The sequence below is a fragment of the Guyanagaster necrorhizus genome (genome assembly GCF_019112545.1).
Source record: "Guyanagaster necrorhizus MCA 3950 unplaced genomic scaffold BT62scaffold_26, whole genome shotgun sequence".
NCBI classification, from domain to species: domain Eukaryota; kingdom Fungi; phylum Basidiomycota; class Agaricomycetes; order Agaricales; family Physalacriaceae; genus Guyanagaster; species Guyanagaster necrorhizus.
In genome coordinates, this window is record NW_025064905.1 from 323008 (window position 1) to 348605 (window position 25598).

The 25598-nt window shown below is 47.7% G+C and overlaps 10 protein-coding genes and 1 non-coding gene across 11 annotated transcripts; 3 read left to right on the top strand and 8 right to left on the bottom strand.

The window, feature by feature from the left end:
• Nucleotides 1–1281: 1281 nt before the first annotated feature.
• BT62DRAFT_935607 (kinase-like protein) lies at nucleotides 1282–2965 on the top strand. Its single transcript, XM_043186982.1, has 2 exons — nucleotides 1282–2488; nucleotides 2541–2965. The coding sequence occupies exons 1-2, from the start codon at nucleotides 1360–1362 to the stop codon at nucleotides 2762–2764; spliced, it is 1353 nt and encodes a 450-aa protein (XP_043036380.1). The 5' UTR covers nucleotides 1282–1359; the 3' UTR covers nucleotides 2765–2965.
• A 304-nt stretch (nucleotides 2966–3269) lies between these two features.
• On the bottom strand, nucleotides 3270–3362 carry BT62DRAFT_t145. The gene has a single exon. It is a non-coding gene; the product is annotated as a tRNA-Gly (tRNA).
• A 110-nt stretch (nucleotides 3363–3472) lies between these two features.
• BT62DRAFT_935609 (uncharacterized protein) lies at nucleotides 3473–6528 on the bottom strand. The gene is made up of 9 exons (XM_043186983.1): nucleotides 6020–6528; nucleotides 5906–5958; nucleotides 5798–5851; nucleotides 5678–5749; nucleotides 5564–5628; nucleotides 4641–5518; nucleotides 4344–4592; nucleotides 4229–4286; nucleotides 3473–4172 (listed from the first exon to the last, which is right to left on the bottom strand). Exons 1-9 carry the CDS (start codon nucleotides 6239–6241, stop codon nucleotides 3577–3579), a joined length of 2247 nt encoding a protein of 748 aa, XP_043036381.1. The 5' UTR covers nucleotides 6242–6528; the 3' UTR covers nucleotides 3473–3576.
• Nucleotides 6529–8201: 1673 nt separating this feature from the next.
• Nucleotides 8202–8682, bottom strand: BT62DRAFT_1009884 (uncharacterized protein; the record flags this gene model as incomplete). The annotated part of the gene is made up of 2 exons (XM_043177592.1): nucleotides 8202–8341; nucleotides 8601–8682. 2 exons carry the CDS (start codon nucleotides 8680–8682, stop codon nucleotides 8202–8204), a joined length of 222 nt encoding a protein of 73 aa, XP_043036382.1.
• Nucleotides 8683–9766: 1084 nt separating this feature from the next.
• Nucleotides 9767–12546, top strand: BT62DRAFT_996360 (uncharacterized protein). The gene is made up of 18 exons (XM_043190579.1): nucleotides 9767–9941; nucleotides 9994–10001; nucleotides 10059–10072; nucleotides 10121–10226; nucleotides 10275–10340; nucleotides 10392–10504; nucleotides 10562–10574; nucleotides 10631–10769; nucleotides 10825–10845; nucleotides 10902–10969; nucleotides 11029–11232; nucleotides 11282–11512; nucleotides 11567–11712; nucleotides 11760–11813; nucleotides 11862–11937; nucleotides 11992–12050; nucleotides 12105–12170; nucleotides 12223–12546. The coding sequence occupies exons 1-18, from the start codon at nucleotides 9848–9850 to the stop codon at nucleotides 12443–12445; spliced, it is 1701 nt and encodes a 566-aa protein (XP_043036383.1). The 5' UTR covers nucleotides 9767–9847; the 3' UTR covers nucleotides 12446–12546.
• Nucleotides 12547–13058: 512 nt separating this feature from the next.
• BT62DRAFT_362443 (glycoside hydrolase/deacetylase) lies at nucleotides 13059–14037 on the bottom strand. The gene is made up of 4 exons (XM_043180635.1): nucleotides 13608–14037; nucleotides 13479–13549; nucleotides 13354–13426; nucleotides 13059–13306 (listed from the first exon to the last, which is right to left on the bottom strand). Exons 1-4 carry the CDS (start codon nucleotides 13914–13916, stop codon nucleotides 13064–13066), a joined length of 696 nt encoding a protein of 231 aa, XP_043036384.1. The 5' UTR covers nucleotides 13917–14037; the 3' UTR covers nucleotides 13059–13063.
• A 661-nt stretch (nucleotides 14038–14698) lies between these two features.
• On the top strand, nucleotides 14699–16162 carry BT62DRAFT_1035994 (glycoside hydrolase/deacetylase; the record flags this gene model as incomplete). The annotated part of the gene is made up of 6 exons (XM_043178384.1): nucleotides 14699–14832; nucleotides 14891–15002; nucleotides 15059–15439; nucleotides 15492–15700; nucleotides 15758–15808; nucleotides 15861–16162. The coding sequence occupies 6 exons, from the start codon at nucleotides 14699–14701 to the stop codon at nucleotides 15970–15972; spliced, it is 999 nt and encodes a 332-aa protein (XP_043036385.1). The 3' UTR covers nucleotides 15973–16162.
• Nucleotides 15742–16936, bottom strand: BT62DRAFT_362418 (carbohydrate-binding module family 1 protein). Its single transcript, XM_043180634.1, has 4 exons — nucleotides 16557–16936; nucleotides 16216–16503; nucleotides 15850–16162; nucleotides 15742–15796 (listed from the first exon to the last, which is right to left on the bottom strand). The coding sequence occupies exons 1-3, from the start codon at nucleotides 16785–16787 to the stop codon at nucleotides 16028–16030; spliced, it is 654 nt and encodes a 217-aa protein (XP_043036386.1). The 5' UTR covers nucleotides 16788–16936; the 3' UTR covers nucleotides 15742–15796; nucleotides 15850–16027.
• A 255-nt stretch (nucleotides 16937–17191) lies between these two features.
• Nucleotides 17192–18487, bottom strand: BT62DRAFT_362401 (uncharacterized protein). Its single transcript, XM_043180633.1, has 6 exons — nucleotides 18243–18487; nucleotides 18113–18185; nucleotides 18012–18064; nucleotides 17866–17954; nucleotides 17443–17809; nucleotides 17192–17381 (listed from the first exon to the last, which is right to left on the bottom strand). The coding sequence occupies exons 1-5, from the start codon at nucleotides 18311–18313 to the stop codon at nucleotides 17478–17480; spliced, it is 618 nt and encodes a 205-aa protein (XP_043036387.1). The 5' UTR covers nucleotides 18314–18487; the 3' UTR covers nucleotides 17192–17381; nucleotides 17443–17477.
• Nucleotides 18488–19531: 1044 nt separating this feature from the next.
• On the bottom strand, nucleotides 19532–20636 carry BT62DRAFT_935617 (O-methyltransferase family 3 protein). Its single transcript, XM_043186984.1, has 4 exons — nucleotides 20330–20636; nucleotides 20195–20276; nucleotides 19954–20145; nucleotides 19532–19901 (listed from the first exon to the last, which is right to left on the bottom strand). Exons 1-4 carry the CDS (start codon nucleotides 20551–20553, stop codon nucleotides 19722–19724), a joined length of 678 nt encoding a protein of 225 aa, XP_043036388.1. The 5' UTR covers nucleotides 20554–20636; the 3' UTR covers nucleotides 19532–19721.
• Nucleotides 20637–23296: 2660 nt separating this feature from the next.
• Nucleotides 23297–25050, bottom strand: BT62DRAFT_904521 (aromatic compound dioxygenase; the record flags this gene model as incomplete). Its single annotated transcript, XM_043183568.1, has 12 exons — nucleotides 23297–23396; nucleotides 23452–23522; nucleotides 23574–23599; nucleotides 23657–23677; nucleotides 23731–23834; nucleotides 23891–23984; nucleotides 24036–24079; nucleotides 24130–24374; nucleotides 24428–24532; nucleotides 24591–24651; nucleotides 24706–24832; nucleotides 24867–25050. 12 exons carry the CDS (start codon nucleotides 25048–25050, stop codon nucleotides 23297–23299), a joined length of 1182 nt encoding a protein of 393 aa, XP_043036389.1.
• Between the last annotated feature and the right edge of the window lie 548 nt (nucleotides 25051–25598).

The following is a 25598-nucleotide window of genomic DNA, read 5'->3' on the forward strand; positions in this document are numbered from 1 at the left end:
AGTCGAGAGTTTCTCTCATTCTTGTTCCAAACTCCACAATCAAGTTCGCTAGGCGTGTCGGATTAATAAGTTGTCACATTTTCACTATCAGCGGGAACAGCATCGTTGGGAGGCGCAGAAATTCGTAACCTTTCAAATTGAGACAGACTCAGGGACCGACATCGTGGTGTAAGTTGCTGATTTCGAATCTCATATTATAATTTCTGGACTCGGTCACGTGACAGAAGGGACGATTTCCACACGTCGCACGTCAATTTTCCAGAACAGTGTCAGGATCTCGAGTGTCTATAAGACTGGTTAGCGCTAACTTTCCAAAGAACTGCTGTGAATTCAGTCAAGTGCACACCCTTTCATAGTTGATAACAGAAACCTTCTCACCCTTAATCAACGTCGTCTTCGAATTTCTATTTGCAAAAAGGCGTAACGAAACCTTGTTACCGTAGTTCGAGATGTCAATCACTACTGGACAAAATCTTGAAGACCTGCACTGACATCGAACATAGGTAAATACTCCTGATCTTGCTCCATGAAATATGAGGGCAGATAGCTAATGCATCCAAGCAGATCCGTTTAGCGGTTAGCCTTTTAAGAACTTTAACGTGCATCTTGCATCTCAGAAGCTGTCAGTGCTTTGGCTACTAAATTACCCGGAATAGCCTGGAATAAGATCTCCAGATGCGCAATGTCTAGCCTAGTTACGGCACACTAGTCTGACACGATCGGTGCTTCCCGTTTCTATGGTACTTGGCGTTCCAAGCTCAGTATGTGACCCACTTTCAACAAGAACACCCGCCCTCCATTCAAGATTTCAAACCCATTCTGGACAGCAGGTCCTCGACGCCACCCGACATCTCCAAGCGTGTCCTCCCACAGTTTGGCAGATTGTATGTAATCCTTCAGATGCTGATTATTGAACACACGGACTTTGTGAAATTCCTCCGTCAAGACCTGTGAAACTCGGCCCGACACTACTTACAGCATAGCGTAAAATCTTCGACTCGGACATCACGCATCATTGATTGGGATAGGTGGGCGACTGACTAAGTCTTGGTAACTCTTGGTAACTCTTGGTACGATTGAGACTGATAAAATTTTCTTAGCTTGGGGTAAAGCTGCATTTCCCGCTTAAAAAAATTCTAGGCTGTGAGGATTAAGGCCAAACAAGCTCCGTCACCGTCCGAGGATACGGCGACCACTAAGTAGAAGAGAAGAGAAAGACAAAAAAGAGAGGTGATAGACAGTGGCGTGTTCCGGATCGGTAATTGCCGTCACGGTACTCAACTTGTGAACGTTCTTCTATCATGCGTTCTTACTCGCACAGAATCATGCCCAGTAACTGTATCCTCCGCAGCTTCACAAATGTCCACCAAGTCCACCAAACATCCTAAGCTCTTCCCTCTCTTCACAGCACCTGCCCTAAAGTTCAAATTCGCCATCCGTTTCAATCTCGCACATTCTTCGAAACAGAAATCGCCTTCAAGGACATATCCGCCCAAGCCGGATCTGCCAACGCAAACACCAGAATTGACCCCTGGGACTGTGCTCGGCCGTGGGTTGGAGTACACGTTGGTACGACCCCTGGGCGATGGCGGGTTCTCGACGGTCTGGTTGGCACAGACAGATAAAGAGGACGACGTAGACGACGGCGCATCTTTCCATACCGCCTTGACATATCTCTCTCCGTCACCATCAAACCTCGTCGCCATCAAAGTCCTCACAACAGCAGGCGAACGGACTCGCGAACTGTCGAAGCATTTGCGGCTGGATCACCCGCCAGACCAGCTCGTCAAGTTGCTCGACCATTTTACCTTTTCCAAGCGGAGCGAACGGCCATCTACAGCGGAGCAGAAGGGAAAACGAAGCAGACGACTCTCCCTTCCCCCTGCGTTCCCTGTTCGCCATAGCTTACCCTTACCTGCCCCATTTCCGTCAACATGTCTTGTACTTTCTCTTCACGGACCAACCATCACTGATCTCAAACGCCATCTTTCTAGTCGCTGGCTACCCATGCCTGTAGTAAGACGTATCGCAAATGACGTCTTGGCCGCACTCAGTTTCCTTCACTCCCAGCGTCTCGTTCACGCTGACGTCCAGCCACGGAATATCCTCCTGTCCCTACCTGATGCCCTCTCTCTCGACCAATCGGAGTGGAGATTCGTTCTAGCAGACCTAGGCCACGCCGTCCAGCTTCCTCACAAACGCCACCCTTCGTCAAACGTTCAGCCGCATGCCCTTCGCGCACCCGAGGTTATATTGGGTTTGACTTGGGACGAGAAGATCGATCTCTGGAGTTTAGGTTGCCTGCTGTACGAGTTCGCCACGGGTGGCCCGCTCTTTGACCCATTCTTCCAACCCACGCCGGATTATGAGGCTATGACCCCCGCTCAGATTCACCTGCTGCAGATTATCGAGCAAGTTGGGGAAGTACCCCAATCGATGAGGGATCCTGGCACCAGGGGACGGGTTCAAGAGTTCTATGACACAGATGGTGAGCTCTTTCTTCGATGGCCAGACATACAGTACTCATTCCCGTATTACAGGAACCTTCAGATGTCCCTTCCCGCTCCAAATGACTTCTCTCGAAGCGATCGCCAAGGGCGTGTGGAAGACCCCATCGTCTGCTACCCGCTTAAGCAGTAGCGAAGCCAGGAACCCTGAACGCGAGCATTTCTGTGCGTTCTTGCGCACGATTGTGTGCGTCGACCCACAAAATCGGTTGAGTGCAAGAGAGGCGCGCTTAGAGAGTTGGGTTACGACGTCATGACCCAGACCTACATATATTGCCTTGTTTCATACCATCTTATTTCGGTCCTATCGATTCCACTCTTTCCTTACTGGGTTACTTAGATCACTTTTCTGGTAGATGTCAACTGTAGTCTTGTATTAACTATAATGGGGTTTCCGTACACGCTCAGTCTGTAAATATACCAAAGATGCTCTGATTGAAGAGATGACAACTTGATTCGATATCAACCCAGTATGATATCGTAAGAATCTAAGTACTTGGGCATAGCGGCGAAGCAGGGCTCGTCCGCCTGCATGATTTCTCTAAAGCTTAAGCTTAGGCGGAGAAGAGCTGCTTATGCACCGCAGGCCCCGATGTCTGTCCACTGTCCTGAAGTCGCCGTGGGGACTTAGGTACCGGAACTGTATAGCTTAGTTCGTTGTTGGACCTTGGTGCCATGCGAACTTTGAAGTTTGAACAATAAACAAAGAATTTAGAAGGATATAATTATAATATAAAAACAACTTTAAACATCGGAGCTCAGTGCATTAAGGGGGAATCGAACCCCCGGCGGGTCGAACTATGCTTCGCATATTTCACATGGCAACGACCCAGGTTACCACTACCCCATTAATGCTTACAACAATGGGCTCAATCTTTTGTATTTCATTTGTCAAAGTTCTCGATAGTCCCAAACACATTTTTTCAAAAAAAGGATCATGGAACTTCGGAAGGGTTACATAAGAGCTTCGACAGACCACTAAGCCAGCAAAGATATACAATTACAGGTCATTTCAATACGTACAACCATATAAAAGCAAAGGGTATCATCCACAATAAACATAACAGAATTAAAATGCCCATCCATCACCACTGTACTCCAGGTGAGATGAAAGATCATCTTTGTTGAACAAAGTGACAAGGTCTTCCTGGTAGTTAACCCAGATCGCCGGAACAGAGCCATTCGTGGCTCCATTGGCGAACGGCACGCCTCCAGGCGGAACCGGAGGCTGCATTCTATGTGACGCAGCCGTCGCCAGCGAATACAGCATGTCCGCACCATGTGGAATCGGACTGGTCTCCTCCTTTGGCACACCACCGTTAACAGGTACCGGCTGCCGCGGATGCGGATGTTTAATATCCTCTTGAATCGCAGAGTCATCCAAACCCACCTCCTCCTGATCTCCAGCCTCTTCCAGGCTGCCTCGATATTTATGTCTATACATCCCCTCCCTATCATCAGTATTAAGGTCCTCTTCTGCGGCAGAGCCAAAGCCTTCGACCTGCCGGTGCGGATTTTCATGGCGGGACGGGAAGGTAACAGATACTTCCTTTAAGCTAGCATGCCATCGACCTGCCATCGTAGGCCAGACAGCCGCCAACTCCAGTAAGAGTGTTAAGGCATCCTGGATAGCAGGTCCGGAGTACTCTGCTAATGAAGGGCATACTAGATAGATTCAATGAAATGAGATGATTGTAGACCTATGGGTATATAAAACTTACGCCAAGTCCAACGCTTGAGGTATGATAATACAGACCCCGACATGTAAATAGCAAAGCCCTAAATAGAGTAGTTAAAGAAGAAAACATCACCTATCTGGTGCAGCAAAGATCGTACCATCATCGGCGTTGAGCCTCTGGTAAAAGGCATAGTTGGCACCCAGCTCTTTACGAGTTCGATAACTTTGAGCGCATGGGCAAACATTTCATGGACAATAGTCTCCCAGAACCTTGGAGGTGCCACTTCTGGCCGATAGTTTGAAGGATTGATTGTTGATGAATGGACGTCCCGAGCCATCATCGGTAAATATGACCGACGCAGTACGATGTGTGACAAGTGCATAATCATGAAAATGCATCGGTAACCCTTGGAACGTTTCTCAATACAAGTGAGTAAATGTTGAAAGATACATACCAAGTCCAGGCTCTTGCTCTGATACGCTAGGAGATTCGATAACGACCACGTCTGTCTATTGGTCAATTTACTTTCCCAGTTTTGCAGCTCGGTGGCCATCTGAAAGTAATCGCTGTCACTCCTCCATGGAGCCGTCGTGGGTCCAGCCTTCGCTCTCTGCAGTGCACCCCTTGCTACCCGCGCCCATATGTCTGCGATTATGACCAAGTTACCATAGAGCGACCGATCGCCATTCGAGTTCGTCGAGTTAGTGTCCACAATTTCACTGTTCAACTGTGGATCAATAGGGAAACGGGACTGCGGCGCTAGTCGCGGTCGCGCGTGAGTCCCCTCCATCACTGTCGCCGGACCATTGTATCCAAACGTAAAATGATCCTCGTCGCATGGCAGCGGAATCGTCACCTTGTTTAGGTCAAACGATATTGGTCGCCCGCATCCAGAGCTCAACAGATTGTCGCTCATGAAGATGACCCACCAAGTCCGCCGGGATACCTCGGCGTTGATGATCTGCTCCACGCTCGCGTCGGGGCGAAGGTCGAAGGATTCTTCCTGCGAAAGTCGGAGGACGGAAGCCATCCGTGCGGCAATCCCGAGGAAGATCCAGCTACGGTCCCGAAACCCGCTTCCCCAGTTCCATATGCTGCATAGGAAGAACGCCTGGGCTCTATCAAGGGAAGCCGCGGCCAGCATTTCCTGGCCAACCAGTAATTGTGCACGTTTTGCAAAGGTATTGGCTGCATTGACCGGTGTTGAAAATCGCTGTATTAGGGTAGGAGTGAATCGCGCTGAGACTGAAAGCATCGAAAGAAGGAGAAAGGTGCTCAGAGATTGCGGGGAGGTCTGAAGAGTGTGCATGAAAGTCGGTTTGTGTAGGAAACCTGTTTGAACGTGAGCAATGAAAGAGGGATAGATTCATGTCGTACCTAGCTGAAAATAGGTTGAAAAGAACCATTCGCACGCTTCGACGAGTTCTTCGTGAGGAGGGAGCCTGACGAAGATCTGATCAGTGGGAAGGTATCAATATACGCAACACAAACAGTTCCTGGTGGGAAGAAGATTTTGAGGACAAAGCCTGTGAACAGTTGTCGCAAAACCTTTCAACAGGGCTTCTGTGGAAGAATTTGTAAGCCTCTATGGTGCTATGATAGGATACTTACTGAGGGGTCAGCGGTCCCGCCTTCGCGCCATCATAGCCATCGGAACGGTGTCCTCTACGCCAGAGTAAGCAACCATTCTCACCATGAAGAAAAACAAAAGAATCGTACCCATCAAGGTCCTTGGGGCGTGTCTGCCGCTTTCGATTCTGGGGAGGTCGGGGCTATAAAAGGAATAAAAAAGAAGGTTAGCGCAGGCATTTGTACAGGCAGATCGCAACTGACGGCTCTGTCGATGGCACTCATGCCTCGCGGCAAAAACTGGCATTCATTAGGCACGCCTGCTTCGATACAGCCGCGACATCGTCCCTTCTCTTCATCCTTGACGCATTTTGCTCGAAGACGACGGCATCGTCTGCAAGCTACACTGGACCGCTTCTGCTTCGGAGGTGGAACAAGGATCTCTTCGCCAAGCGAAGTGGATGCGGTCGAATCTGGCTCTAGCATTCTCCCGTGGCGGTGGGTAGGTGACAACTGAGAATCTGGCAGGCAGGAACCGGCACGGCACTTTCCTGTCGGCAATTTCGACTCCAACAGGGGTGAAAATGTCCGCCTTTCGCTTCAGCACCGACTGTTGCAATGAGAACCGTCGCAGGACGGGATATGGGCCAAAGGACGTAGTGGAGGTGGCGGTATGAAAGCAGAAACAACTGCCGCCGGCAAAACGTGACGTTCTTATTGACTTGAACTTTGTATTCGCTGCAAGTCCGTCCCGTACCACCCTTCTGAAGGGCATTATCGTGCTCGGGCATGTCCTGCGCTCATGAACAATGGTCCCGATCCTATACTATCCTATACATCTTCGTTCCTGTACGACATGGAATATACTGCAAAAGGCTAGGCTAGCCTTCCCCACCTGAAAAATCGCAGTCACTTTGAACGGCCCGGATGAAATGGAGCATCATTTTCTCCGTAAACAATGTGGCACAGAGTGCACAGTCCGAGGCCGCGAGGACTTTATGATTGCACCGTATGTTGTGGAATGAAAACTGGTGTAACAACTTCAAGTTGACTGTCGGAAAAGTGATAGTGCCTTGTGAGATCGCCATCACTGCTAGCACCAACGCTGTGGATTGGCAGCTCCATTCGCAGATGAAGGATGGGGTAGATGGCGAGCCGGGGGGAAGAAATCTGGATATCTTTCTGGATCATGCGAAGAATGTAGTATATTCGAATAGTATGTGCACCCTCTATAGACGTCTCGCTCAGAATACCTTGTCCACCCCGTTGCTAATCCATGGCGATCATCGAACCTACTGCCGACCTCAATCGTTAGCATCGTTAGTTTCTACATTGAATACTAGTACCACGCAGTCGAATCGATAATGCACATGCATACTAAACCATTACTTTCGACTGGCCTCTCTCCCCCAGTCGCATTATCCGAATAAGCTATTCTCCCGCGATGCGTCGACGCGTCGCGTTACGAAAGACTGACGATGGATGATCGATCGATTCGGAAATCAAACGAACTTCCAATTGTCACTTCAAGTTCAAGCACCGACATTCTACATGTGCCGACGGGCCCCGTTTTTCACAAAGGGCGCATATCGGACAGCTCGAAGGATTGCCACCAATCCGAAAGAGATGCCCAATGTATACAAAGAGGCCCCTTCAAGCTGTAAGTTGTAACGATATGAAGCCCGTCATTCAATACCAAGAATTTCAAGAGTACATAACAAGAGACACGCAGCCCACTGAGCCCAGTCATCGCGGCTAATAATGGTCCGAGACACATAGCCAAGGAGCGAAACTTCTGTCATCCGTAAAGCATATTTCGACTCCTGCGTTTGGCGTGGCTGAGTGAAAGTGCGGGTCGAAAAACTTGAAATTGATAGGAGGAAGGAGAGACCGTACTTTATATGTATACTCTTAAAGAATATTGTCCCATGCGATAGATGCCGCTGCATGTGCGTGCACATTTTGTATCGATACACGCTTGGAGGTCTTGGGACCTGTGCATCAAACGAACTGGAACTCGCCGGTAGCGGAAAAGTCAACGGCGTGGCCATCGCTGGCACGACGGAAGCGACAGAGGGAAAATGCTGATTGTGCAGTCAATCATATAAATAATGCTGACACATAAAAAAAGCACTTATTCATGCATTGCCTTCCACCATAGTCGGACTTGGCCTAACATGACATCGGTGATATCGTCGTCGACCGCGGATATAGCTAAGGACAGCCGTTGACAAAGAAAACGCTGCAATCCTAGCAAGCTGCTTTCGCGTAGGACTATTCTGAATACCGCCACAAGCCGAATCTCAAGTCGAAAGGGCAAGGGGATGGGCCAAACATGCAAACCCAACGGCCCCGCTAAGAGGTATGGTGCTTGTCGTTCTCCGACAACAACTGCCAGGTCTTTTTTTAGAAGAGCCAGACTGAACAGTTACGGTAGCTAATTAAGTTATGCGGCGTTGAGAGGAGATGACGAGGAAGGGGAGAGGACCAGATTGTATTGGCCTGTGCCCATCCCAGCGACGACCAATGCGGAAATCATGGACTCAAGCGTGATGGATCCGATGAATTGATGCACGAATCCGACACCTATGGCACGGATACATTTATCAGTCACAAGTTCTCATCGGGAACGAAAGGACAATGAAATACCAAAAATCCAAAGGGGATGGGCAAACTGCACCTGAGAAAAAACATATCCTGTCCCTGTAATCATCTAGTCACCAATGCCCTGAGGTTATAACGCCAAAAGATTTATTTATTCATTGATTAGATATAGAATCCGATAACCTGCCGAGTATTGATAGAGCCAGAATCCCCAAACTTGGTACAAGCTTGAAGTAGATACCGAGGCCAGTGTAGAAGATTCGAAAGGGCAAGATGAGCATCTTCGCATAGCTGTATTGAACGGATAATAACGCCAAGGTCATAGCGACACAAAGTACTACAGAGCCTCGCAATAACAAAAGTCTAGTTCCGGAAAGGGTTGGCATGAGTTGGTACAGATCTACAAGACGGAGCTTACCCAGGATATATAGTTCCGCCTCCAGATATTATCCTAAAGTAACAAGCATCTTTCGGATGGCCTACAGTTCCGTTTGCCATAATTAGAATGCTTCTGAGGAGGTCAATATGCCAGACCTTTGCCACGAAGGTCCAGCAAGAATCATCTGGGAGAGAAATACCCAATGGATAGCATCGACACGCATGGGAACAGCAGAGAGATCCTATGAGGCAGAGTGTGGGCGCATCTACAAGCAGATATTTTTAAGTGAAAGTTAAGAAAAGATTTATCACCCAGAAACTGTGGACAGACGTTATCCACTGACAGTGCACCTAGGGCGTAGTATTCTTGGTGGCTCACAGAGAGCTGCCGTAAGCATGATTTTCCTCTGTAATAGAACTTACAACGTAATCTCGGCAATGCAGTGTGAGAGATTACTATCGCAAGACATCAGAGAACCTCGTTACTACTAGCACCATTTGACTAGTAGAAGCATTCAAGCCGACTGACCCGAAGGTCCTGAACCTAATTCATTTTCAGCAACATGAAACGCATTCAGACAACAGAACTGTCCTTTCATAACCTTATCTGCCCAAGCTATGACACCTTCAAGTTGGAAAAAGAGGTAAGAAATTGTTTGCCGAAAATTGCAGGATGGCTCACATCTGATGCATAAATAGCAAGAAGATAATCAACTGTAATGACAGCAAACTGGTGGGCAATTTTCGAAACGGGAGTTGCAATGACTGGTCACTTGCAGGTTGCTGGCACGAAGAGTTTCAGATCTAATAGAGACGCAGCGATTGGGAGTCAGAGTCAGCTTCGGAATGCAATGAGACCGCCATGGCAGGTAATATAGAAAAATTTTTCTTGCCTCCTATCCCATTTTTACAGCAGGTTGTTCGGGACCGGTGATACTGCTACAGCGCTGAAGTGAAAGGTCAGGTGCCGCCGGCAGAAATGATGATAAACGATCGAAAATACTCCGGCAAGTAAAATATAAATCGTGCCTTTTAGATCATTTCTTTATATGTGCCCGTCGATAAATACGTCGACGTGGTGAAGGACCGCTCTGCGCTTCATTCTTTACCATGGTGGGCGTTTCAAAGGTTCGACAAACCTTTTCTTCATGGGAGAACTTTCGGCGCGTTCTTCAAGTTCCAGAGGATCAGTACGTTTCTCAAGGTGCGTCTTGTGCGTACATAGACTCGCTCATTGCGCTGACTACTTAGTAAAGGGTATCAGGTATGTTTCTTTCTTTCAGCAGTTCTATTCCATTGCTCATTATGTTCTACCCACCAGTGGAGCAACCACGAGTAACATCCACCTTCCTTCTCGAATGTACCAAACTGAACAGTTTGTAGCCTTGATCCTACTCCTCCAGAAGAGCGTAAATGGTCTGCCTGGGTTTTCTCCGCATTTTGGATGGCCCATGCCATGAATGCGTCTGCTTGGACTGCGGGCTCCGCGGTGCGTTTCCCCTGGTCTTTGTTGAAACGTGTTGACCTCGTTTACCAGGTCGTGGGGCTCGGATTGAGGTGGTGGCAAGCATGGCTTGCTCTCAACATCGCTCACATTATTGGAGTATGTACGGAGACTATCCTATGTTCTACTACAACTCAAGGCATTGTCCAGACGTTTATGGTCGTTGCAAATGGCCGGATGGCGGCCCGCTATCACATTGGATACCCTGCATGTATAAGGGCATCTTGGGGTATGTGGGGCTCTTACATGGCTGTATCCATGAGGTTTGTCCAGGTGTAGGAATGATCTTTTCCTCGATGTTGATGTGTATGATCGGTCAGAGCCATTATCTGTGTAAGCAATCCTCATTGCATCGTTCAATAGGTCAGGCTGACCTACTTGTCCATCAGGTCATCTGGAACGGCGTCAATACATTTTACGCGGGTCGTATGGTGGATGTATGTCTTCAGTGCATTTGGCCGTCTTGGGCCAATGTGAAAAATACATTGCCGGAGTCGTCGGGGATCACTACCCGCCAATTGGGAAGTTGTAAGTCGCTGATATTATTCCTTTGAGTCTAGTCTGTCACTGATTGATATCATAGTCATAATTGCATGGTTTGTCTGTTCGTGCTAGCGCAGGTTTCTCCTCTCCGCCCATTGAATTTACCAAATCATACAGTCCAATGTCTGACATTTTTTCATCCTCGGGACTTGAGAGTATTCTATGCCGTCAAGTCCGTCATTGTAGTGAGCCCCATCATCTTTGACATGAACACGATTAGTCGATTCATACTTACTGTGTCCAGTTTATAGCCTTGCACGCTATTTTAATATGGTGGATGAAGAAGAATGGTGGCGCGACCTTTCCTCTTGAAGCTTCGAGGCGACTGACTAGCTCTGAAACTGGCTGGTATTTTATGCAAGCGTTCAACAGCGGATTTGGAACACTGTCATCGTTAACGGTCAATCAAGCTGACATAGCCCGTTATGCAAGAAATCCGAACGATCAGGTATGTTATTGTACATCCGTCTACAGCACCTTTGAACGCACTACGACAGTTCTGGGGCCAAATTTTTATGTTCCCTATTGCGTCTGCACTTCCGGGCCTCTATGGAATCTTGGTAGCATCGGCTAGCATGGACCTATACGGCGAGGCGGCTTGGAACCTCTGGGATGTCTGCCAAATCATGCTTGATCAATACCCGCACAATTCGGCGGCTCGTTTCGGTGTTTTTCTTGCATCTGCAAGCGTCGCCCTAGCTTTGATTGCCGTCAATCTCGCTACCAACGTAAAAATTTGATTCTTCGAAAACATAAACGTCTCATCTAATTACTTTCATCAGTGCCTGCCATTCGGAAGTGATGTGTCTGCCCTGTTTCCCAAGTACATGACTATTAGACGAGGCCAGTTCATTGCTTGTCTGCTGGGTATAGCCATCGTTCCATGGAAGATTTTGAAGGACGGAGCTACATTTTTGGCTTTTTTATCGTAAGCTGCAAATATGTTACTCTGATAGCTATCTAATGGTTTCATAGTGGCTACGGATATTGGCTGGCACCCCTTGCCGCCATTCTCTTCGTGGACTATTTGTAAGTCTGGACTCTGATCTGTGGTCTATCTAATGACGTATCAAAAAGCGTCATCAAGCGTGGGAATATCATAACGAAGGAGCTGTACAATGGAACGCCTACGGGTCATTACTGGTATACCGGCGTAAGTTATCTTCAACCGTTCTATTTTTTGAGGCCTGTCTGACTCGTGGCACAGGGATGGAACATTCGCGCCCCAGTCGTGACCATCTTATCTTTGATTCCTTGCATGCCTGGGTATGTATTTCCTCTTTAATTTCTATATCATTGCTCCTGATGAACCTCGGTTAGATTTGCAGCTAGCATTTCAGATTCAGTGCATATCTCCGATGCAGCTAAGGATCTCAATACATTTTCGTACGTTCCTGTTATCGTTTTATTTTCTAGCGCACTTGATAACGATCTTTAGTTTTATATTGACCTATATCATCGCCGGTTTCCTATATTATATTTCCTACCTGATATCCCCCCTCGATGCGAAGTGGAGGAATGACGAGCCATTTGAGGCAGTGGCGGACGCTCAAGACGAAGATGAGAAGGGACGGCTCGCCTCGAAGGCATTCGATAGTGAAAGTGGTTCGACTCCGGAGTCGGACAAGAACGTGGATGCAGATATCTATCTTGTGGATTAATGCCATATTTTCTTGGCCTAGATGATTTTAGTTACGGGTGTATTCCTTTTAATGTATGCTTACATGACTTGGCTTCTTAGCGTTATCATTCACACCAGGATAGGAAACAGTCGTTTTCCGTCTCCACAACTCGAAACATGAGAAAGTCAGGGTGGTGATATCTCTATAGTCGTTTGCATATAGTTTGACAGTAACCCACTTCTTTTGCGGGTGGAGAGAGCAATTTGAACTTGGTCATAAGCAGGGCTTTTCGGACTTGGGAGTCAGGAGTTTATGGGCGCCCCTCGAGTTTATGGTGGCTAATGCCATTTCTGGAATCACGGAGTGGCTTCTACGCATTGCAAGTCCCAAGACCTCGGTTATGATGAAGTCCGATGGCCCTTTTCCCATTCACAAAACCATCACAGACTGTCAACCTTGTTGCAAAGGATGTAAATTTCCAATACTGGCTACACCATAAAATGAGAGAAATAAGGGGGCTAATGAATAATTATAATACGACCGACACTAAGCTAGACCCTGCTAAACCTTACGCTCTAAACAAGGTAATCTTAAACATAACAATCAGGCCTGCACTCCCAGGCTTTACAACGAGTTCTCCGTCCTGAAATATACGGATCAGTCGACAGCTACCTTTCCTTGTGCCTTGGACGGGTCATAAGGAAACCTTTTCCTCCAATGTCTGGCTATCTCGTCCCTTCTCGCCACCCAAACACCTTCCTTATCAGAGATATACTGCATGAACTTTTCTACGGCGGCAAGTCGTCCCGGTCGACCTACACAACGATTATGCAGCCCGATAGACATCATTTTGGCCTGACCCATTTGCCCTTCTTCATAAAGAACATCAAAAGTGTCGACCTATCACTATATAAATAAGCCGAATATCTGGGTCGAAGAGTACTAACCAGGTGCTTATAAAAGTCTTCGCCGGAGGACCAGCCTGATCCCGGAACCACGAATCGGAAGTCATTACAGTCCCTGTATTGGTCATTTCAATGAAGATCCCATCACGGCGAACTGCCTCGCGTACAATGTATACGGCAAAATCAACATCCCTTCGTCGGGTAGGCCTTCTGACGCTAGTGGGCTTTCGAGCCAATACTAAAAAGTGACGTCTTATCAGTCAGGGGAAGTGGTGTTCATTAGCGACAGGTCCTACCGGCAAATCATCTCCGTAGCTATCGGAACTATACAGGAACTCAAGCCCTCTCTCGTTTGCCGCATGACAATACAAACGTTGGCTGGCATTGCTCCTTCGTCCGATCATCCATCCCCTAGGTACGCTGGGATCACCAGTGTATTTTTGTAATCGGTCAATGGCCTGATGTACATGCTTCTCCTCTTCCTCGGGAGGGACATCCATGAAGTTGATCCAGCGATTGCCGTGGCAGGCTATCTCAAAACCTTGCTCAACAAGCATAGGTCCCAGATACGGCGCGCGCTCCAGTGCGGCGCCAACTGTATACATTGTCGCAAGTACGTTGTATCTGAAAGAGTTCAAGCAATCAGGTGCACGGGTAACTAGTCTTGGCTGACTGACTTCTTGAATAAGCGCATCAGACGAGGTAGACCAGCTCGGGGACCATACTCGAATTGCGATTCAGTCACAGGGTCTCTACCACCGATAACCTGAGTACAATGTTCGGTGATAAAGTTTTCTATAAAATCCGTTGTGGCCGGGTGCTAAGCGCCTATTCCGAAACAGGGGAATTATATCCTGAGCCCACCTGAGCTATTATCACCGTCAAGAATATTGCGTTCACCGCCTTCTTCCCAATTGATGACCTTTGACGCGTATGAATCAGTAAGCCTAAGGAAAAGGTAGCAAACTTACGAATGAAATCGCTATCTTCGCACCGTTTGGCCATTGCGGGTCAGGTTGGTCCATCCCATAACCAATTATTGGCCGTTCGGGGAGGTATTCTGCGTAGCGATTGAGGGGGGCCATGGGATACCGGTAATCGTCCTAGAAGAGAGAGTACGGTGTTACAGAGAGCCACCTTTGCCCAACCTGTGGCAGGAGCATTTTAAGAGCTTTAAGTACTCCGCATCAGAGGATAGCCGTATAGCCCGTATGTATCTCACTGCCTGCCGCTGGCAGCGAGAGTCGCGGGTTACGATAGCTTGCCTAAGGCCTGAGGCTGTTCCTTTGCCGTAATAAATTGATAGCCCTTTAGCAAACTGGCGAATTCGTCTATTTATGACAGCGATGGAGCGTTAAGACCTTAGTGCACAATCCCCATTTTAGTCATGCCTGCAGCAACAACGGATTGCCCACCTTTCCTACCAAAGCGCGACTTTGTAGGTTACGGCTGGGATACGCCTGGCGATTGTTGGCCCAACAGTGCCAAGATTGCGGTTAGTTTCGTGATCAACTTTGAAGAGTACGTGAAAGATCAAAGTTGTTATGAATTCCGGCTATGCCTTAACCCTAGATTTCAGAGGTGGAGAGAGTACTCTTGCCAATGGCGACGAATACTCAGAGGGATATCTCCATGAAGCTTTTCATAAAGTTCCATTGAAAGGCAAAAGGGACCAACAGCTGGAGACGATGGTTCGTGATTTTGCCACCCAATTTGAAGCAGAGACTTGAACTGATAATGAGAACAGTTTGAATATGGTATCCGCCAGGGGTTGCCGCGAATCTTACGCCTGTTTGATAAATATGGCTACAAGTTCACCACACACGCAGTAGCCAGGGCGATAGAGGTTGCGCCTCAGTATGGAAAACTCTTACCGAAGTTAGGCCATGAAATAGCTTGCCACGGAAACAAATGGCGCTCGTTCTTTACTGCTTCTCCCGAGGAGGAAGCCGCACACGTATCCGAGGGCATAGAACGTCTTCAGCGCCTTACTGAAGACAAGAGTGTACCTAGCGGATGGTACCTTGGTCGCGGAAGTAACCAAAGCACCAGAATCATTGCACGAGAGCATCACAAACGTGGCATACCTTTGCTCTATAGTTCCGACACCTACGCGGACGATCTTCCGGTTAGTTTGCAATGGCTTGGAGTCGAACACTTCCTTACCACATATCCTTTAGTACTGGGTTGAAAGTCCTCTAGCATCCGAGGGTGTTGAGGATGAAGGATTACTCATGATACCTTACAGCTTAGACTGCAATGATCACCGATTCCTTTGTAATGGATCCGGATGGTCAAGTTCCGATGACTTCTTTTGGCATATGAAGGAGACATTTGATTACCTCTACGAAGAGGGCGTCGAGGGAAGGCCCAAGATGATGACCATTGGGTAAGGTTTCCGCTAGTCTTTTGCATTTTGTGCGACCTTTGACTTAAATCTTCGAAGCCTTCATAACCGCATTATTGGAAGACCGGGCCGATTTCGCTGTCTTCAGAAGTAAGCTGTTTAAACGCTCATCAAAAGAGCGTAAGGCTTACTACTGTAACAGGTTTATGGCATACATCTCTCAGAAGCCAGATGTATGGGTTGCGAGACGAGACGAGATTGCTCGCCATTGGCGCGAAAAATACCCTTACACTGGTCCACTCAACAAAGCGTGAAAAGGCAAAGACTGCAATGCTTTTGTAACAATACTCTGAGTCAAAGTGAGGTTGCCTATGCAGTCGCCGTAGATCCCGTATAAGCATGTATGGTCTCATCCGCACAGCCTGCCGGAGTGTTGTAATCATAGTACCCCAAGTTCACGTATACAATGAGATTGCCTTCATCATCTGGGCATACGTACCAAGCCTACAGCAGGTCTCGTCAGTGTCACAGCTGAGGAGGAGTAATAACGAGCGCACGTTTGTTTGCGGTCTATCGATCGTTGGAATACTCCATTCAAGCGTATCTCCGCTAAACACAAATGTCCCCGAGGTGGCAGGACTCTCAGACCACGACATCTTCAACATGACCACCGTATCGTTAGCTCTCTCTTCAACGATAGCGTACAGCGGCGTCCCAGCGGCATTTTGAATCAGCTGGCCATTCGTAATAACGAACTGCGCAGCATCAGCAGGTTCTCCTAGAACAGCATCCGAAGCCGTATTGATGATCTCGGATCGCAAATATTTGTGGAAGTTGGGGTCTTCCTATTGAAGATCGTGCTTGAGTTATAGAAGCAACAAGAGTAGAGAAGACCTACGACTGCGCGAATGAACGAATAACCCGGCGCTAGAGTTGCTGAGCCTCCCGAAGCGGATGTCGTGGATGTGGCGGTGGTGATTGACTCAGATCCTCCACCAACCGATGTCGTTGTAGTGCCTATTGTGGATGCGCCGGGAAGACATTGTGAATACCAAGAATTCAGCACATTGCAGGTCCATCCTGAAGGACATATGGTAGCCCCACTCCACCCAATCCCCCCGCACTGCATCGAAAATGGTCGGAACTGCGAACGTAGACCCCGAGTAAAGGGAAGTCACCTGACCGTATTGTCCAGCCGTCGACTGGGCAAGAACCTTCAAAGTTGCGAAAAATAGTGGAATATACAAGACTTTTGTCATTGTTGACTGGTAGTGGTGAGCAAGCTTCAACAAGAAATTCACTCTATTATAAAAGGCGGGGTCCCCGAGCAAATGCCATTTTCTCGGAAAGACGACGCCCTCAACCTGGATCGGCGCATCCTCGGGGTGGGCCGGGTTGGACACATGTCAAATTAGCTAGAAGTTCATTCATTGCAGAGGTATTTTGATTGAGCGACCACCGAACCTGGATATACTCTGGATGATCGTTGGCGCTCGTCTATGTTCGGTTCCTGTATAGTTGTCTGCCAGCAAGAGTATCAGGTTCATCTGAGATGTGAGGCCTAGAATATCTTCGTTTGATTCGAAACACCCATCATGAGTACGCATAGGCCAGCCACAATGATGGCAACCATGATGAGACCCACTCGCACTCGGGGCTTACGATTTGACCTTAATAAAGAGTCCCTTCTGTCCCAGTTTCGATGCTGATACTGATGGCGATACTGCATGCGTTGTAATCTTATTAAACCATACGTGTTGATTCTAATTTAAAACAGTCCGAACCTTGTTTTCGTTACAATGAAAATCATGCAGCAAGATTAATCTTCCTCCTTTACACCGTTCGCGGGTTCTTCTGGACCGTTACTAGTCGCAGTACTTTCGCGTTCTTTGTTTTCAACTACAACAACGGATCCAGCGGACTGATTTGATGCCCCATCGATATCTTCATCGTCTTCCTTCACCGGGGGTTTCTTGGATCCCGAACTGAAGAAAAAACTTTTGGTTTCATCGACCCATTCCGCCGCGCCTGCTCTTCCACCAGAACGAGTTAAAGTGAGGAGCCGGATGACAGAGTATGCTGAGAATAAGGCAACAGTAGGGAGGGCAGCAATGCAGAAGTTCATGATGAGGACGAAGATCAGAATACATGCTAGAAACGTGTCATTAGTGAGATAAGATGGAAGCAAAGTTGCAAGGTCGACGCACCAAACGTGAAAATGAAGATGCCTGAGACCAATAAAGCCGAGCTTAGTGCAAACAGAACAAAGGACAAAGTAACAAAAAAGGAGCAGCCACTGTTTGTTTCCACCATCAGTATGCCGAGACAAGATATCGAGAAAATGAACACGAACAGGAAGAGCAAGACGGGGAAAAAGCTGAGCAGAGCAAAGAACAAAAAGAACATCTAGCAAAGCGTCAACGAAAGTACTATGGTAAGACAAACGAGGCTCACAAATGATATGGGATGCTCATCCAAGAGCTCCTTCACAGTTTTCAGTGCAGGTCGTGCATAACCATGCTCAATACTTGTATATATCATCAGCCAAGTAAATTCCCATCTCCTTCTCGGAAATGCAGCTCACCGGTCAGCATAAGCATGGATGTCCTTGGCACTGCGATTGAAGTACGAGGCAAGGTTTTCGTCAGGACCCATGAACGCAATCCAGCACCTGGCTCTCTAGATGAGCTACTGGCAGTTCAATACAGAAAATGGCTCGTGTGCAGCTGATATGATATGGGGAGGCGAACGTGAGAAACGCGGTGGCGTGTTTCACGTGGGGAAAGCCAATATTTGGTTACCCACCTCCTGCACAACATTGACAAAGCGGTTTTGACATACTGTAAAATTACAAGTCAAATCGTTACTTTCGTATAACATACATGAAGCCGTCATAACCCTTCTCGTCGGCAGTACTGATAGTTGTAGCCTCAACTTCACTGTCTCCTTTAATTGAAGCAAGCAAGACTCCCTTCAATTTCTCTTTGTCGTATTCGGGGAGTGAATCTGGAAGATATTCCCTGGCCACGTCGCCATTCAGAACGACATTATCGAGAATCTACGAATATCATGGGTCAGGAATATTGCGTGCATGGCAGCGATGTACTCACAATAACTCCTCCTTGTCTTACCAATCGCCTTGCCTCTGCAAAGTACTCAGTCATTGGGGGCTTATCTGCGTCAATGAAGATGAGGTCAAATTTTGGGCAATTAGGAAGTGTTGCGAGTGTTTCGAGTGCAGGACCAATGACGATCTCAACTTTGGAGGTCAATCCAGTGAGTGCAATATTTTCCGAGGCCACCGAAGCTGAAATGAAAACCCTGAACGCAATCTAATGTCAATTTGCTATTACCTTGGCGTTGGGTTCATGGAATTTCAGTGAGATAACCTTTCCATCTTCGGGAAGTGCTCTTGCCAGAGAGATAGTCAAGTATCTATATAAGTGTTACAAAGGCGGACCAGTACAAACGTGATACTTACCCTGCAAGTGTTCCAATCTCTAGAATCGTCTTCGTACCAATGGATCTAACAAGTAAATTCAGGAATTTTCCAAAGCGTTGACAGATATCTCTGTCCTGAGTCCGTGAGCATCACCGTTCTGAAGGGCGGCATGGAGGATGTCGTCCATCGGAATAAGAAAAGACCTATAGTATTAGTCTAAGCGGGCCCAATCAGCATGAGTGGTAGCGGGGAAATCTGCCATAGCTTTGCGACAATCGAGGGAAGTTTACTCGACTCATACCTACCATGTCATCTGAGCAAAGCGGAAAGGATGTACACCGGGCAGACTGATACAGATGGAACGCAAACACCTGGGGTGTTGCTAAGTAAAGCAACATCGTCGGCCTGAATGACTCCAAAACAGTTCATTACCGAGACAGCAACAAGGTACCATGAAATAGAAGAACGGATTCGTACGAGCCTGAGTAAACTCTCGTCTGCTCTTGAAATAGGACAATTTCTTCATAGATACAGTAAAAACACATCTTACGTTTCCCCTACATGTGTGCCATTAGAACCGCATCGACAAAGATACGCTGTAATCTCAACAGTTCACTTCCTTCACTTCCTGATTGCATACAAAAACCCATCATAGCCCTTCTCCCCAACAGTTCCCATCGTAATCGCCTCCACCCCGTTATCTCCGGGTAAAGCAGCGAGCAGTTTTCGTACACCATCCACACTCCCATCCGAGTAAGATGGATCCGCTACTCGTCCATTACGGACGACGTTATCTACAATCTGCAGAAGCAGGTAAATGTACACTGAATGTCACCCATTACGTGTCACGTACTATAACCCCTCCCGGTCGCACGAGACGCTTGGCCTCAGTGAAATACTGCAGTATAGAGGCCTTGTCCGCATCGATGAAGGCGAGATCAGACTTGGGTTCAGAAGGAACCTTGGCCAAAGATTCCGAGGCAGGACCAAGAACAATCTTGACTTGAGAGGCTACGCCGGACTTTGTGAGGTTTTCTGCCGCAACCTACGCGTCATTGATCAGGGACAGGAACGAGTCAAAAAATATCACGTACCTGCGCGTGGAGCTCTTTCAATTCAAAAGTAACCAACTCTCCTCCTTCAGGAAGCGATCTCGCAAGCCATGTGGTCGAATACCTGTTGTTTCTGGTCAGGATGTGGTGAAGCGTTGCGCAGTGACTCAAACACACCCTCCAAGGGTCCCGACTTCCAGAATCCTCTTCGCGCCGATGGTCTTCGCCAAAAGATTCAAGAACTGTCCCTGCGCAGCACTGACGGCGATATCTGGCAGCCCTTTCGCGATACTATTCTTGATATTAGCTTCGAGGGTGTTATCCTTCTGCAATAGATAAGAATTGTGGTATTTATCAGAGCGATCCCAGTCGACGAACGAGGTAGGAGGCTCGTGTGCCATGGTAAATGGTGCTTTGTAATGACAGAAATTGGAGCTTTATAGGTCCTCTGAGTCATATATTCGGACATGTCGCTAGTCGGCCGATAATATGGATCATCAGTATATGCTTTGGGATCTCGGACGCCCGTATTCGACATAATGAGACACATCGAGTGGGAACATATAAGGCGAACAGACAAATAGCCTTTGGCGACAACAGGAGGAAAAGTTGAGGTAGTAGTGGTCAAAAGGTAAATTCAAATTACTGTATTTATACGTCCGTTCCGCTTCAGGGCCGGCCCTTTTTATTTGCAGGTTCCATGGTTATTTAGGTTATTTAAGTTATGCTAAGTACCTGGTACATTCACGATGCATGGTAGGCATGGTTGCTATGGGGACGACGCATTTTCAGCCAATTCATAGAGTTTCTTCCGAGCCACTGGCGCAGCTGCAAATCCCAACTTCGTGAGCTTCATGAAATCAAGTCACACCGATCGGACCAACTACCGTTGTAGTGAAGCCGCCTTTTTCCAAGCACGCCCCCGGGATATTGCAGACATATCTGGAGCATACAGCCGAGTATCCTCTTACTCTGCATATTGTTGTTCCACGCCACGAGTTAAGAGGCGATAAAATCATGTCGCTACTTGTACAATCCTGCCATTACTGGAAAAATGTCTGCATCCATGGCGACATCTATCATATGCGCCACTTGGAACCATATCTCACTTTTCTGCTCTGCTCTGCAAACAATATTATCGCTCGGACATGTTCTTGAAGGCCCCACACTCTGGAAAACAAACTTTTTAAGCTTTGAGATCCATCAACTGAGGTTATCATCCGGGATAACTCATTCTTCGGGATCTATCTCTTGTCCGGCAGATTTAAGGCCCTCTCCCAACTACCCAAGCTTAGAAGGTGTTGCCACTGGACCCTTTGGGCACTACTGTTTTCGTTGATCAACAGTTTGACCATTTTCCAACCTATACTACGACTGCCGCCCGAACCAAGATATGTAACCTTTTTCTTCCAGTCTCGAGAGGTTGACTATTGACATGGAGGTATTCGAGTCAGAGCTGTCGGTCTCGATTAACAAAATTCCTCATTGGAAGCGTGTACTACACAGTTTCTCACCTCAAACTCAAGCTCAGTTCGCGACTGAGCAATGTCGCCGACACCCTCATCTCTTCCTCCGTCCTACTCAATTTGTGTCGTTCCATTCTCTGCATAATCCAATCTCCCTGTAGTGAGCCGACGGAGTCGTTTGCCCTCTTCGATATGATACGCTCCCGCTGTGGCGGCGCAGGACTGCTGAAAACGATCGGGGTCCAGCTTCAGCCTGATCTATATCACAAGTGATAAAAACGCGGATATTCTAGCTCATTCTCGGGATAGCCCTGTTCTTGAGAAGTGGAACCCGCCGAGTCAGGAGCGCTGGTTACATTGGGAGTCAAAACTACTCGTAAAATGAGAGCGCGCATGGGGAGATGAACGTCTGATGCAGACGAGAGTCATACTTCACCTTGCATTCACACTATTTCGAGGCCTTCATCCGTTGTAATTCTGTATCAGTACTTACACATATCGGATACGAATTGTATTGTTTGGAACCTTGCACGACGGTTACCCCGAGTCATTACTTTACAGCGATTCGGGCAACGTTCGGCCCTGCCATACTAGAATTTTAGGGTTTTGATTGGAGACTCGGGTCGAATCGACAGTCTTCTATAAACAAGTAAGGTGTCAAGTCGCAGTCGGTGAAGCCATCATCTATTATTATTAGCAGCTGCATCCTTCTCTCAACTGCTGGCATGTGTAATGTTCGCAGAATACGCCCCTTTCAGAATTCCACCGTAGTGCCTTGCATGCTCCCTCGAAACCCAGTTATCTGACCATCATCGATGTTCTTCTTGCAGCCTTTCTCTTCGGCATTCCCACACGATATCCCCGGCAATCGTTAATCAACCGGCAATGGTTTCGAACTTTATCTATCTAAGGCTTTCTGGGGCTTTACTGAACCTCTCTGGGAAAAGGGCTGCTGGGAAGTACGCCGGGCACTTCCCACTGCGGGCTTGGGAGGAAGAGGTGAGTCCACGGTGATTGTATCTGAATTTCATCCACTCTCGGACTCTCCTTGTTCGTCACGGAATTATCTACGTTCCTCTTGGGTGTGTTGCACATGAAGTGGTGTGTCGTATTATTTTTCCGTGCCTTGTTTCTCAAGCCTATCAGGATCTCCTTGGGGGAGGGATGGTGGAGGACCCAGGGAGAAGGAACACTTGCCTGTCTGGACCGCCCTCGATAGCCTTCTGCTCTCGAATCGCTAACATACGAGGTGAGACTTTCTATGAAACCGTTGTTTCTTTTTCAAGCAGATTAGACGATAGAATACTTAGACACGATATATTGCGTGTGCCCGGAATCTGATGTTCAAGTGTGCGAGCGCCGAGTTCTGCTCTTGCCCGATCATGGAACTATATAATATAATATACCTCGCAGAATGATCCAGCGAACTGTGAGGACATCATTTGTAGCTCCTTTCAGACATTTCCGTTATGAGGGTATGGTTCATTAGACCGTATGTGCTAGCCATCAGATTGGCGAAACTTCCGACGGTTCCTCTAACGATTTCGGCGTGAACGATACGTTACGTGTTGTGTAAGGATGACTCTGAAGAAAAATGTCCAAAGTTATCGTGCAACCTTTTAACTACCAAGTCACATGTCCAATGATAAGGCCGATTCTAATTCTCTCCTACCATTATTTATGCAGATAATGATGCCGATGGAAGAAGGCCCTCCTCTTCATATTCTTCGACATCAAATTCGGCGTACTGAGTGCTGAGCTCCAGGCTTGTGTAAGACCTGAAAAATAAAGGGTCAAAGCTTCGAAACGACGGAGAAGGGAGAAAATGCGAACAAGTTGAGTGCTACGGTGATACTTCCGATAAGTCCATCTGTGATATTGTCACCAACCCAGGTAATATCCATCTGTTACACCGCATCACTAAGTATTATGCACAAAATTGGCGAAGGACGTACATCAGCATTGTAGCCTGTGGCGGACTCTGTTGAAGAATATAACTTAAGTCCAATCGAAGCGCATCAGAGAAGATTAAACCCACGGTAAGGGTACCACTTGTCGTCTGAGGAGAACACTGTGGATAAGTGAATCTACTTCGTAATGGGGAGTGCGTACCTTCATTGCTGACAGAGTCAGACCACGGTATAGAGTTCGCAGCATAGATGGAGTTGGCAGCAACTGCCTGCAAGGTGTCATTGTCAAAGAAGAACTGGCCTGTACTGTTCCGGAAATCAGACTGTTGGTAGGTGTCTACCGCGCGCATGAAACAACGTACTGCACGGCGCTTCTGCCAGCAATGAAAGTGCCGTTCGCTGCAATTTCTCCTTTGGGATAGACCTTGATGTGGAAATGTTGGGCCCGTTGAGAATCTATCCGTATTTCAATTTTGTCTCAGGGCCCAGGAAGAACGCAACACATACACCATCCAGGGAAGACCGAATACATGGTCAAATGCCCATCCTCGCTGCAAGGTGATATCAGCTTGAGAAAAATCAATGACTAGTGACATCTTACTCTGATTGCCAAACGCCTCGAAGGAAGGTGCTGTTGTCGTCCACAGGTGTATCGAGCATACTGGCAGCACTTTCTGAGTCGGCGCCGCTATAGGCACCATAACTGGTGGTGGTCGACGCTGTATCAGCGGTTTGGGTTGGCGCACCCGAACCACCAAAGCTACCACTGCTGGCAAAACTGGTCATAGATTCTCCACCTTCGCTGGTCGCGTTGCCTTCACCGGAATCGCCGCTAGAAAGATACGACTAAGAGAAGCACACCTCAGCAGCTGGGATATACATTTATGCCAATGACTTACGCCTGTCTCTGCGATGTATCCTGCATAGAAGCCCGTAGCATTCGCGTGCCAAGCGTCAACCCAAACCTGAATGGGGTCGCAGGTATTGATATCAATGAAATCAACCTGAATTAATTATACATAAGAGCGAACACAACCTCTTGGGTGGGAAAGATTGGCGTACAGAAACTTCCAGGGGGATTCCACCTTGTCCCTCAGTCATATTCTGCCTCACAATTTCACCTCTAACAGTGATTTCGTTAGCCAAGTTCATGAAATATGACTGGGACGCGACTTACAAAATATGATAGGGCCCTTGAGTAACCTCTGGAGTTACGAAACAGGTACTATCGTTACTCGACGTCGTTCTACGGGCCACAGCGACATTAGCCGGCGGTGGAACCAGGGAGAGAGGGTAAGTGATACCTTGGCGTGTAGTAACTTCCACGGGCCCAAAGACTTTCTGATACATGCAAGGCCCGTTTGCGTCGACGTGCAGCTAGGATATCGCCACATCGTTTCTCAAGAGACTCACGTGCCTCAAGATTGTCGCGCTTCCAATGAACTGGAGCAAGAGAAGCATGCGCGGAGACAGAAGTCACAGCTGAAGCGGCAAGAAGGAGAGTAGCCAAGATAGAAAACATCATAGACAAAGAAAGAGGTGAATGTAATGGTATTGACCATTTCGAAAGCCTTTATACAGACATTCCCGCAGCCACTACAGTGACGCCAAGAACACAGAATAATGATTATTTCAAACAACTGCTGCGTATTGGACAGACCAAATAAAACGGACGCAATTGTCAAAGCGGCAAAACTCCCTTTCATGTGAAGTGATAGCCTCAGGCTGATGTACCGCGCCGCTAGGATAATACATCCTTGTGGATTAACGGTGTCTTTTGCTGATCATTGTGCCACTCAAACAGCAGAGGTGGTTTTGAGAGATAGGCGTGGATAGAAGCAACGAGCAAGGCCTGTAAAGGAACTGAAAACTTGATTGTCAGATTGAATAAAAACACGAACTTGATGTAAGACCGCTATCATTGCGGCTGCGCGTCAACCAGAATTACGTTGTAGCGCAGTAATTATGCATAAGATATCTGTCCATCGACGATGGAAACAAGGAGCCGCGTCGCTGTGAGAAATGATAGCGGCCACATTAAGTCCTATGCATGTGGTGCACTGACGCGGT